This window comes from Erithacus rubecula (assembly GCF_903797595.1).
Source record: "Erithacus rubecula genome assembly, chromosome: 5".
Classification (NCBI taxonomy): Eukaryota; Metazoa; Chordata; class Aves; order Passeriformes; family Muscicapidae; genus Erithacus; species Erithacus rubecula.
This window is the reverse complement of record NC_136687.1, coordinates 7,110,903-7,123,344: the sequence shown is the minus strand read 5'-3', so window position 1 is coordinate 7,123,344 and position 12,442 is coordinate 7,110,903. Positions and strand designations below refer to the sequence as shown.

The 12,442-nt window shown below is 40.6% G+C and overlaps 2 protein-coding genes across 3 annotated transcripts in view; both read left to right on the top strand.

Annotated features, from left to right (window-relative positions):
• Positions 1 to 2,848: 2,848 nt before the first annotated feature.
• POLN (DNA polymerase nu) overlaps positions 2,849 to 12,442 on the top strand; it is a 96,866-nt gene continuing 87,272 nt past the window's right edge. Inside the window, exons 1-2 of the mRNA XM_079306330.1 lie at positions 2,849 to 3,154; positions 4,150 to 4,200. The gene's annotated coding sequence lies outside the window, so the exon portion shown is untranslated. The remainder of the gene's footprint in view (positions 3,155 to 4,149; positions 4,201 to 12,442) is intronic.
• On the top strand, positions 3,033 to 11,579 carry HAUS3 (HAUS augmin like complex subunit 3). 2 transcript variants are annotated; one of them, XM_079307014.1, is made up of 5 exons: positions 3,033 to 3,168; positions 4,169 to 5,678; positions 6,686 to 7,122; positions 8,696 to 8,924; positions 10,229 to 11,579. In XM_079307014.1, exons 2-5 carry the CDS (start codon positions 4,758 to 4,760, stop codon positions 10,496 to 10,498), a joined length of 1,857 nt encoding a protein of 618 aa, XP_079163140.1. In that variant the 5' UTR covers positions 3,033 to 3,168; positions 4,169 to 4,757; the 3' UTR covers positions 10,499 to 11,579. The 2 variants fall into 2 exon arrangements, with proteins under 2 accessions (XP_079163140.1, XP_079163139.1); XM_079307013.1 differs by lacking the exon at positions 3,033 to 3,168 and having other exon boundaries at positions 3,963 to 5,678.

Below are 12,442 nucleotides of genomic sequence, written 5' to 3'. Positions count from 1 at the left end.
CTAAGAGCTGATTGATGGTCTAACAAATGAAAATTTGTTTCTCTTTAGAGACTTTTTCTTCCAAATTGAGAATTTTGAGTGCACAGTGTTCTGACCTGAAGTATTTCAATTCCAGCCTGAATTGCTATGCCAGCGGGGACTATGAGATCATGCTGTCTGTCAACTCCTCTTTCGTCCATCTGTTCCCCTCCTCCTTTCCTTGATAACTTCTGAACCTTCTGGCTAATTTTCACCAAATTTAACAATGCAGAGATAGAACGGAGCCTGCAATTAATAATCCATGATGAAAACTTTCATGGAAATTCCATGTCTGGGTAGAAAGAAAAAGAAATTATTTCCTGCCACATTGAGTTCTTCCCTGTTTTCAAGAGGTGGCCACTGTCCAGCATGGACATAACTCCAAACCTGCTGCAGAATGAGCGTGTAGTGCTGCTTTCCCAGGTAAACAGATGGGGACATAGGTTTTGGGAAAGGCCACAAAGGAGGTGGGACATCACAGTTGTGTGAGTCTGGAAAGAGGGAGAGGAACCAGTCACACAGGGAACTGAAGGAAATGAACTGAGTTGCAGCAATCCAGGCACACAATTTGACAGACAAAAGATGGGCAAACTTTTATCAGATGTATTTGTGGACTTCATTGGCAGAGCTGATTTGGACAGCAGAATTTTAGGAATTTTTCTAGGTGTTTACAATTTGCTTTTATGCAAGCATTTTTAACATGAGCAACACTGATATTCAAAAAAGAAACCCCAAACCCCAAACCACAACACTGTGAAGCACAAGTCTGCAAAATACCACTGCAGGAGAAGTTGACTTTGGTGCAAGTAACTGACTGAACTGAAACAGCATTATGAAATGAGCTGGTGAATGCTTTTGTTCCTTCCCTGTCAGACAGACACAATGCACACTATCTGCAAGATGATTTGAAAACTTCAGCCAGGCTATATTGCAGCTGCAGATCAGGCTGTAATCTGATGGGGAGGAATTAAACACTACAGCTCTTTTTGCTCATGAGAACTCACTGCCAGGTCAGGCTTTAGTCTAAAAATGTCTTGCACAGACTACATTATACCAGAAATCAACACTCTGCCCTTTGCAAGTGATACAGGTGCTGATTTTGATCAAGAAAACCTAAAGTGAGCTTGCCTTAGCTGTGCTAAACTGCAAGATTGCTCATTTCCCTGTGTTGGTTCATTTCAACAATTGCATTAAGTGAGATTAGAGAAGTTGCACATTTAGGACAAGTAGTGGGAGAGCTCAGCCACCCACATACAGACTGGCTCAATGCTCCATCAGGGTGAAATGTAGAGATAACATTTCTGGATACAATAAATTATTTCTTTTTAGAATAACTGGCCCTATGAACCACAACAAAAAGAAATGCCATTCTGAATTTAGTCTTGAGCAGTGCAGAGGGTCTAATTCAAGAGCTATTAGTGGGTGAGCTGCTCAATAGTAGCAACCACAATATAATTAAACTTTACACTAAGATGAATGCAAGACAAATAAAGCAAAGAGATACTCAATTTTAAGAAAATGACCTATGCAAAAATGGGGGAAATGCAAAAAAAAAAAAAAAAAAAAAGCCCTAAATGAGCAGTTCCAAACCAAGAAACCTGCAAACACCCAAAATTTGGCTTAAAAATATAATTCTAGAAGCCAAGGTAAAATGTCTGACATGAATAGAAAAATGTGGCATAGACCTCCCCCACTTGCACGATGACTCAACGAGAAATTTAAGGAGGCTATTACAAGGCACATGGGGAAACCCAGGAAAACGTGGCATGTGAAATGTGAAGAGGAAGTGAAGACAGCTAAACTCGAGGAGCGGCTGATAAAGGATGCTCAGAGTGTTAGTGACAAGCTAACACAATGCTGATCCCAGAACCAGACTCTGCAATGCAGAGGTCCCAAAATCTATGTTGAGAGATTTCTGGTAACTTCACGGCAGCAGCAGCTAAAAAGGCAAGAAAACAGGGAGCATTGTAAGGAAGGCACTGGAGGATTCTGTAGAAAGCCTTGGCTCACCCATGCCCTGAGGACTCCGTGCAGTCTCGTCTCTGCACCCTGGGCAAGGCACAGCGACGCTGTAAAAGGTTCAGAGGAAGATGTTGGGAACTGTGCAGGGAATGAAGCACTGGCTCTAGAGGCCACATTTTGGGACTCTCCAATCTGGAGAGGACAAAGCTGAAGGAAAATGCTCTGGTGGTTACGAATACCATGGGTAAGGTACATGCAGAGGTGGCAGTGACCAAATCTTGAAATGCTAGTGCCAGGAATCATTTGATGGGTTTTAGAGAGAGCTACAAAACAATTAGGGAAGTGCCTTTTCAAGCCGCATTTAGTGATGTTCTGGGTTGTTTGTTGCCTTGTGAAGTTATGTGTCAGCATGTTCAAAAAGGCACCAGGCAAATCCAAGGACATAAAGTCTACGAATTACCGAAAGGCCTAAGCAGGGGTGAAAACCAGCAACACAGCACCACTGGGTACGGATGGCGAAGTGCCCGCTGCCAGCCGTGTCTGGGCTTCAAGGAAGCTGCTGGGCACAGCGGTAACAGCTGGGCGACATCAATTGTGCGCACGTCTGTTCTATCCTCCCCCTCCCTTATGCTGGCCAGAGGAAACGGAGAGCTGAAGGGACGGGGCTGAGGGGCCGAGGGGCTGAGGGGCCGAGGGGCTGACGGGGCTGAGGGGACGGGACGGAGCCGCCAGGTCCCCCCCAACCGCCCTGAGGGGAAGCGCGGCCCGGCCAGGCCAGCCCCACACACGTGACGTCACATGCGAAAGCAATGCTGCGCGTGCGCGGGGGCCCCCGTGGGTGGAACAGGCGCGCGCGCGCGCGCAAGCGCGGTGGGTGGGGCAGGGCGGGGACACCGCGCGCGCGGCGGGCGGTTCGAGTTGTGGGCGCTCCCCGAGCCCTCCCTGAGCCTCCCCTCAGCCCCCCCTGAGTCTCCGTTCACCCTTCCCCCGGTCTTCTCGCCGCCGCCACCGCCTCTTACCCTCCCTAAGCCTCCTCTCAGCCCTCCCTTAGCGTCGCCTCCGCCTTCCCGCCCCTTTGCCACAGCCCTCCCCGAGGCTCCCTGCAGCTTTCCCGCCATTTCTCGCCTCGCTCCCCTCCCCCGGAGCCGGCGCTGCGGCAGGGCAGAGCGCTGGGGTGAGTACGGGGCTGTGCTGCGGGCTCGGGGCTCGCTCTGGCGGGACGGCATCAGCCCCCCGCTCCCCTCCGACCTCTCGTCCCGGCCGGGGTCGCGGTGTGGCTGGAGGCAGCGGCTGCCCCAGGGCGGGACGTGGCCCTTGAGGGGCCCGCGCGGGTTCGGGCATGGCGGGTGCTCCCTCAGGGCTCCGGAGTTTTTGTTTGTGGTGTTGGGTGGCAGTGGCAGTGGCAGTGCCGTGGTGGCCCATTATTTCACAGTATCAGTAAGGTTGGAAGTGGCCTTTGGAGACCATCGAGTCCAACCCGCTGCAGGGTCACCTGGAGCAAGTTATCCAGGAACGCGGCCAGGTTGTTTTGGAATGTCTCCAGAGACGGAGATTCCACCTCTCCGGGCAGCCTGTTCCAGCTCTGCCACCATCAATGTGAAATTCTTCCTCATGCTAAAGTCAAACTTGTGTTTTAGTTTATGGCCATTACTCCTTGTCAGTGCGCACCGCTTAAAAGAATGTGCAGAGGGCGCTTGGGGCGCTGCCCTGTGACAAACCCGCGCAACATTCTGTGTCACCTGCGGTCTGCGGGCTGTCAGACACGTGGGGAGCTTTGGAGGAATGGCATTGCTTGTTCAGCACTCCAGGCTGGCTGCCAGTGGGGTTCTCTGGTGAAATGTATGTTTTAGAAACAAATTATTAAGTATTATCAAGCTAAAAAACGTCCCTTAGTATTTACCAGAGTATTGCAGACGAGGCCTCCTGACTGTTGATAGCTTGTCCCACATCATTTGCTGTTTGTTACATGTGCTTTAGGATCCCAAAGCTGATTATTTGTCTGCTGGGAAACAGAAAAGCATAAAACTGCCTTTTCTTGTAAGTTATGACCATTTACACAAGAGTATTTTTTACACTGGTCTTAATTTTAGTTTTTTATTATTGATAAAATAACCTGCAGTTTTATGTTGAGGTATTTATATGTTAAAGTATTTCTTGTTCCATTTTCAGAGGAAACTTTAAAACAAAGGTTTAGAAGACCAGATTCTGCTTGCTGTTGAGGTAAAAAAACCTTTATAGTGAAGACCTTGAAATGCAGTGTAATGTCACTGTAGTTTTGTTTTTAGAACAAACTGAAAACCCTGATAATTTTGAAAGATTTAAAATAACCGTGGGTGGCTTTTTAAATGAATATGCAGAAAAATGGGTAAGTAAAATCAGTTTTGCAGACCAATTAATTGCTCAGTATTAGCACCTATTTTAAATTAATGATACTATACTGTTTTCATAATAAGCTTATGTGAATGAAGGAAAAACATAAGTGCTTGCAGTGGTCTGGGATGTAATTGATACAAAAACATGTCCTGATTTGATCAACAAAATATGTTAAGATATCTGAAATTAAAATTGGTTTATAGTCTTTGAATAGCCCCTTTAATCCAAAACAGTGTTCAGGGTTTGGGGTTGTTTTTTGAGATCTGACACTTCCTTTTTCCTGTACAGACTCTTTTTATTAAAATACTGATTATTCATTTTAAATGGCAAAAAAATAAAGCTGGAATTATACCCCAGAATTTTCATGTATTTGGATCTTTTCTGATTACAAAAATATTGCCATCATGAGCTGTGGAAAGGATTTTGTGGAAACTCTTAAAAAAATTGGATATCCAAAGGCTGATGAGCTTAATGGAGAAGACTTTGACTGGATGTTTGATTCTTCAGAAGACAAATCATTTTTGGAGTGGTTTTGTGGAAACATAAATGAGAAACATGTGGTATCTGAAGAAGAACTGCAGGCTTTTGATAATCTTCTCCGAGATAAGCCTGTTTTGGAAGGAAATGCACTGGATGAAGTCCTTAAAACCTTGGAGCCCATGGGTTCAACGAGCAGTAGGCAAGAGGAGGACAGGGAAGAAGAGGAAGAAGTGAAGAAATTAGAGGATGAGCTTCAAACTCTTCAGAAGTTAAAAAACCTTCAAATTCATCGGCTTAATAAGCTTCAACTGATGGTTACTACAAACAGCCACGTGTTACAAACATTCCAAAGCAGAGAGGAGGAAGCACATAGGAATTGGAAAGAAGGACTGGAAGTGTTTGCTGCAGCAAATAAGAAGCTTGACAATGAGCTGCAGTCTCTTATAGCTGCAGTGAAGAAATATGCCTCTTTCTTCACTGCTTCAGATTCAGAACAAGGGCCAGATACACATCCAGTGTTTTTTTCCAAGCTTTCTTTGGACAAATATTTGTCTGTGGAAGAAGAAAGCACTGCAGCACTTGCATCACACATAAAAAAGTATTTTTATAAAGGTGCATCTGGAAGCGCTGAAAATTCAGATGAATGCAGCTTTCAGCTTGAAGATTTTATCAAGCAAGTCCCTTTTGATGAGGCTGATGAAGTTTGTGAAGAGTGGAAAGAGATAGCCAGGATCCAGACAGCATATATTTGTGGTCAGAACCAGAGAATTCAGCTGCAAGCTCAAGTGGAGGGCATGAATTCAGTCCTCAAGTGTGCAGAGAGCCTGCTGCAGTCCTCAGACAAGGTAAGGCATGAAAGGTGATGGATGCTACTGGAGTTTTAAACAGACAGGCAAGTTCCACCAGATCTAGTGAAAGGAATTGCTGAGTTACTGTTATTTCAATTATTTTTATGTAGTGAAATTGCACTTCTATGAAATTTTAATCTTGCTCACAAAACTGCTCTTGTGAAATATCTTCAGTTTCCATAAGAGGAAATTCTTTAGTGTCGTACAATACCTTTAATTCTACTTTCCAGCATTACTACCTTTAAAATTCTAGAATGTGTAGTATTTTTCTAGTTTGAATTTTCAAATTAGAATTGGCTCTTTGTACAATAAACATCATCTTAGCTTTGCTTGCAATTTTGTGGTATCGGGTGGCCAATATGACGTTTTTATTGTGTAGAATAAGTTTAAAAAGTTTTAGTTCACTGACTCTGGAAACTCAAGTATTTCTACCAAATAAATGGGTCTGATAGTTGAAACCCCAGAAATCTCTCAACAAGTGAGTGACAGGCAGATGTGGCTAGTGAAGAAATTATAATGAAAGAAAAGGTATTTTTATGCCAGCTGTTGAATAACTTGAGGCATCATGTCAGTTTGTATATTTTCATTTATGGATGATTAGTATATAGGAGTTGATTGATTAGAAGGTAATTTGAAAAAGATTGATTCTGCCAGCAGTGTTGATCATCCAGCTGTATATAAAAAATTGTTTGCCTGTGAGATTTCAGTTAGACATGCTTGAAATAGGTGCTAGGTAAAATGCTGCTCTGTTATTATTAAAACAATAAATTGTTTCCTAGCCCTGTGATAACATGAAATTTTTACTGAAATATATTTATTATCTACTTTCTTCATCTGTATTTGCATTATTTTGTAAAATTCTGTAAAACTACTTGTGGAGTCTTCATTTAATTTTGTAGCTAAATGTAACATAAATACGTGAATTTTACATGAACTGAAGAAATGTTTGGGAAGTGGCTTGGTGGGAACCATGAAGAAATTCACAAATATTTTCTTTTATTCAGGATATTGGACAACAGGAAAACATTGATGCTAAAATATCTAGTTTGAGTACTGAAGTTTCAGCAATTAAACAAGATATAGCTCAGATAAATAATGAAGAGCTGCTTCCCCTTCTTAAGAAGAATGCACAACTTCTGACTGCACCAGTGGTGGAAGAATACTTAAATCACCAAATTGCTCGGCTGGACTGTTATGCTGCAATTCAAGATAAAGTAGGCAGGCATTTGATAAGACAGAAAACATCATTTGAACTTATTCAGCTGGGCTGTGAAATGGAGATGAGGAGACACCAGGAGATCAGCTGCCAACTTCAGAATTTGGTAGAATCTCTGAAACAGAGCACAGATGAGTTGCAGCAGAGACTACAGGTGATAGCTGAACAAACTGAAAAGGCAAAGCCAAGGAGCACCATTAGTTCAGAGGATGGTTTATATTGCAGGTAAGTATTATTATCACTGTTGAACTTGGACTTCTTTGAAATAATACTGGGGAGATGAAGGCGCAGGCAAGGTAAGCCTTGCCTGCTGCCAAGTTCTTTCTTACTTCCTGTAGCTAATTAGAATTTTGAATTTTCAGGAACTGAAGCCTTCAAGATGTGAAACTTGTTTCTTCTTTGTCCTTTGAAATTCTTTTCAGATTTGCCTGAGGAAAAGCTGTTCAATATCAGTCTTTTTAATATTTGCGAAGCATTCCTAATTAATATCCGTATCATGAAGAGTGTTTAAACCCAAGCTTGTCTTATCTAGCACCTCCTGATACTCCAGAGGTAGAGATGTTAATAGCAGTGATTTCCAGGTTGTGTGCAGAGCCTCATCAGCTGAGGCAAAGCCCCCCGTGTGGCAGGAGGGAGGAATGACTCCTCCGGACTGTGATGTGTTCAGCTCACTTTTACTGCTGGATTTGCCATCTCGTTTGAGTGTCCCGGTGCCCATACAGGAGTCTGGTTTTTCACCATTTAAAGTTCAGGTGGCACAGTTAAAGATGTGTGCTATGTTGCTCTTCCATCAAGACTAAACCTTTTGATGAGATATATTGTGTAATTATAGGTTTGTTGCTCTCAGATTTTTCCTCCTTCTTTAGAATGGTGCTTTAAGTGTTTGCTTTTTTAAGATAACTGATACCTGACTATGGTTTGGCACAATGAATAACTGGAAGAATTAGGTGGCATTAATTTTACTCATATTGTGTATTTGTGTCAGCTTTGTTCAGGCTTATTATAAAGTCTCCAAATCACTGCATTTTTCTGGTACTTTTTTTTTATTTTGAAGAGAGAAGGGAGGTTGAAAGAATTAAAAGCCTTATAAGGTTTGTAAATAGAAGACACTTGAAATATATTCAGTTACTTCTGAAATACAATTCTTGCTCACAATAAAGCCTGTCTGATTTTATATTAGGGATCAGCTCCTGAAGATTTTGTTATGCAGAGGTGGTAGCAACATTTGGCCTATGTAATGTGGTCTGTAATTGTATTAGGCCCATTCCTGATGCAGTGTAGGGGACAGTTTGCTGTAGTGTGTAATGCTGTCTTTTGCATGACTTGTAACTAATTGGAGAATTTCTTAGCAGTCTCTTCATAGACAAAAAACAGAAAATACTTCAGTAAGATTGAAAATACTACAAAGATTGTTCTTATTTCTCATTGGCTGTTGAAGTCTGCTTTCATTCAGCAGTTTAAAAAAAAAATCTTATTTTGCAGCCTTTGAAATGTTAGGAAATAATTGGCAAAAGCACACAGTCAACTTCTATTTGCATTCATGATGTACTTACTAACTGTTAGTTCAATATTTCATTGCTGCTAATTTGATTCTGAAATATTTTGGATTCCTATTAATTACTACTATATACAGATGGAATCCTGCAGTCAGTGGGAGATAAGCAGTGTTGTAAAAGTGCCCTCAGCAGTACTTAGCTTACTTGTCCTCTTGACTTCTCAACACATGTTCTCTTAACTAATGATGATTGAGTGCTTAGGAAAGTTAAAATATTTGTGTGTCTAACTTCACTTGTTACAGGCTGTATCAGCTCCTGGAAGGAGGAAGTAAAAAACAACAATTGTTTAAAACGTACAAAAATCTGGAACAGATGGCTCAGAAGTTAAAGGAGGACTGTGCTACAGTAGAAGATCAGCTGGCAGCATCTGCTCAGGAGCAGTCTCTCCTTTTGTCCAACCTAGAAAGGGATGTGGAAACCCTTCATGGTGCTCTCTGTTGTGGAACAAATCAGATACAGCTCCGGAGTCCGGTAAGCCCTTAATGACTCTTTTCAAATTCCTACCTTGTGTGTCATGTTCTTTTACTGATAAAGTGTCCTGGGAAGGCTCTAGACATGCAAACTGTCCCCACTTAGCAGCAACGAATTTATTAACATCTGGATACTGGATGCTGAACATTTGCATTGTTCTTGGCAAATGCTGGATTTTTTTAAACACTGGCAGGTAAAAACTTTTTGGTTTCTGAGCAAACTGTTGCATCTAACTGAATTTCTTTCAAAGGCATGTGCAGTCCTGTATTCTGTAAGCTTGTGGTGTGGGAGATTCTTTGTCTGGATAGGGTGTCACTGGAAAACTCATTTCAGTTGCTCTTCATTTCATAAGGACTTTCCTTCCCTGTTACCTCCAAGACCCCAGTAATGCAGTTTGGCCCCTTAAAAGCCTGGCCATGGGTGGGTCATTTGGACAAAATAAAAATACCAGAATTTTGAGGGACAGTTATAATAGGACAGTCCTGCTAACAGCCCTCCGGTGTTGTGTTTAGAACATCTTTTAAATGGGAACAGGGCTTGTTAAATGCACCTTATAGTTTTAAAATCATTGTAGATACCTCAAAAATGCATCAAGGGAAATCTTCTGTTATATAATACCTTCCTGGTTAATTACATAAAATATATTTAACATTCATCTGTCAAATGAATTTGCAACGTATAGAACAGTTTGTATTTAAAAATGAGACTGTAATTGGAACAGTCTGTAATTAGGGATTGCACATTTTTAAATCAAATACCTTTCTATTGATTGAAATTATTTCTTAAAATATGATGTCTCGTTCTACTGCTACTGTTTCTCAAGAAAAGCAGTTCCTTTAATAAGGGAATAATGTGTGAATAAATTATTAGTCTGCTTATATTGAAATATCATAAGAATGCCAGTTGGGAAAGTTGTAGTTGGTATTTAATGATTTAACTGTAAAATTGATTTGGCTTTTTTGTTGTGCTTTTTTTTATTTGTTTCCTTTAAAGATTTGACTAGCAATGAAGACTTGTTAGACTAGACTCATCTCTCTAGGCCAGGTTCATATTCTTATGGTCTTAACTCATCTGGTCAACAAGTAAATGAAATTACATTTGTATGATACAATATGAGTTCTGTTACATGGAGCTCAAAAATTGCATAAATGGAATTGAATCTTTTATTATCTTTATTTTTCTTGTGATTACTTTTTGATTACAAACAAGTGGCTTCCTGAAGCAAAATTTCTTTTATATTTCTAGTTCAGCTAGTGTATAAACAATAGAAAAGTAATAAATTTTTGTCTTTTATTTTTTGTTAGGAACTTACTGAGCAGTTTCACCAACTGGAAGTGGATTTAGATGAACTAAATAATCTCCTTAAGGATCTGGTTGCTGATCTGAAGTTGAAGAGAAGCTCTTTAGAATCCAATAGGCTGCTTCAGATGGAAAGAGACTTGTATGTGTATTTTTTCAAAGATGAAGAGCACTTGAAAGAGATGGTGGAGAAACTTGAAGAGCAATCGCAGGCTAAAGCCAGTGGTCTGGAAGACAAGAAGAATTTCACAACCAGTGGAGTTCTTAATGTCTAAACAGCAATAATGTACTCTTAAGAAAGGAAAATGTTAATGTAAACTGTCTGTGAGTTTAAGGAATAATAAGCATTAGGTTGTCAAGGCTGTCATACTTACCTGTCACTGCAGTGCATATTAACTGCCACTGTTACCAGCTGAGATTTTGCTGCTTTATGGCTTCTGCCCACTGAATTCAATCTCAGTTTTGTCAGAATTCTTGGATATGAAGTAGTTGTCAATTATTTCAAAGAAGTACTTTCAGACTGCTCTTCTGCTGGCCTCTGTGTTCATTTCTGCTGCACAGAACATAGCATCAATAGGAATGTGTCATACCCTTGAGTTAAATATTTTTGTGTGCTATGAACTTTAGACTGAACTGCAAAATAAATGAGGAGAAGACATTCCAGATTTTGGAGCAAGAATGTAATGTATTCATAGTGAAGACAAGAGCTCTCAAAGGCAGTAGATATTCTATGATTACTTCCCTTACAGTTGTTCTAAGAGGACTTGGTTTTGTTAGAAATGTGTTGGAGTAGCAGAATTTGTTTTAGCTACCAAGACCATCTTTTTTAAGACCATTCCAGTATCTCTTAGTTTACCTTATGGCCTATCTTCTCCATTGAAACCAGTCCATACTTCTACTGGGCTTGTCAATGAACAAGAATTTTAAATTTATCTTTTGTACTTCTGAGTCTGCCTTATAATGATAGGCATTTCAATTCAGAGTGCTGATGTTTTCATACTTGTGCTTTCATGTGCATTGTTAGCCTGTTTATCAAATTTTTATATAGCATCCTAATATACCAATGGAACTAAATGGGCTTTTTTGGTATGATAACTTCCAGTCTTTTATATTTCAATGGGATCAGCTGTGCTTGTTTTCAAGCACTGTACATATTGATGAAGGTTAGTTTATTAATTTAAATTCAGTAACAGTAGTCTTAAAACTGTTTTGATGGCAGACTTTTAACATCTATGTCATTATAACTTACTTTGAAATGTGCAATTTTTTTAGCTTACTCTTTGGGTGTCTTTATGTCTGGATTTCATGCTGTTTAACTCTATACTTTGTGTTTATTATTAAATGCCAAAGTCCATCAATTCAGTTCAGTGTGGTTAATATTTATGGTGAATATCTGTGTGGGTTTTTCTAGGCCTGTTCTCAAGCATGGTGTCTTGTTTATATTTAGTCTGATGGGTTCTCATTTTGATCTGCCCCTGGGGCTGTGCCTGTTGCTTCCCAGCCTGAGAAGTCAGGGAGCACTTTAACCCTGTGTAGGAAAGAAGTGTTGCTCTTAGTTATAGAATTTAGGAGGAGTTGAGTTTGGGGAAGGATTGTACTTCTGACTCCTGGAATGTCAGGGAAAAGAAACCCATTCCATCTCTCACCCTTTCCTTCATATGGTTACTGAGTAGAACTAGGTAGATATAGCCAGTGCTAATGCAGTGTGATGGATGTTCCTCTCTGAATTGGATGCAAATATTTGCCCTTGTGAGTATTAAAAGTTGCAATGTACCTGTGGTCTTGAGCCAAGAAAAATATTTCCATGTAGGCTGAGAATTGTTGTTTGCTGATGGTTAAGTTTAACAGTCTGCTCATGCACTGGACCTAGTGGGAGAAGACCAGAGTAATGGAACTCCAGTTACCCACTTGTGTAGGAATAATTGAGTCAACAGCAGGTTTGGGTTAGAGTGATTGATTTGTACAGCTTGGATCCTTTAAGTATTTTTTTCAAGTGTTGGATGTTTCTCTTGTGTTTGTGTCAAGCTTCTGGTTCTAACTGTGTTCTTCTGGTCTAACTGTGAAACAAAAAGAATTCATCAGTGTGGACACTGTTCCTTGTGATTCTCCAGTCTGTGTTGTACCTAGGGATTCTTTAAGTATTTTGTAGGTATTACAGAATATGGACAGGTCAGCTGGAAAACCAGCTCCTTTTCAGAAAAGTATAACATTTATAGTAA

What these genes read in the sequence shown, in the direction of transcription:
- HAUS3 (XM_079307014.1), top strand. Translation starts at nt 4,758, where the DNA reads ATGAGCTGTGGAAAGGATTTTGTGGAAACTCTTAAAAAAATTGGATAT. An exon ending in GAGGATGGTTTATATTGCAG is followed by an intron (nt 7,123 to 8,695) that starts GTAAGTATTATT and finishes CACTTGTTACAG; the next exon opens with GCTGTATCAGCTCCTGGAAG. An exon ending in AGATACAGCTCCGGAGTCCG is followed by an intron (nt 8,925 to 10,228) that starts GTAAGCCCTTAA and finishes ATTTTTTGTTAG; the next exon opens with GAACTTACTGAGCAGTTTCA.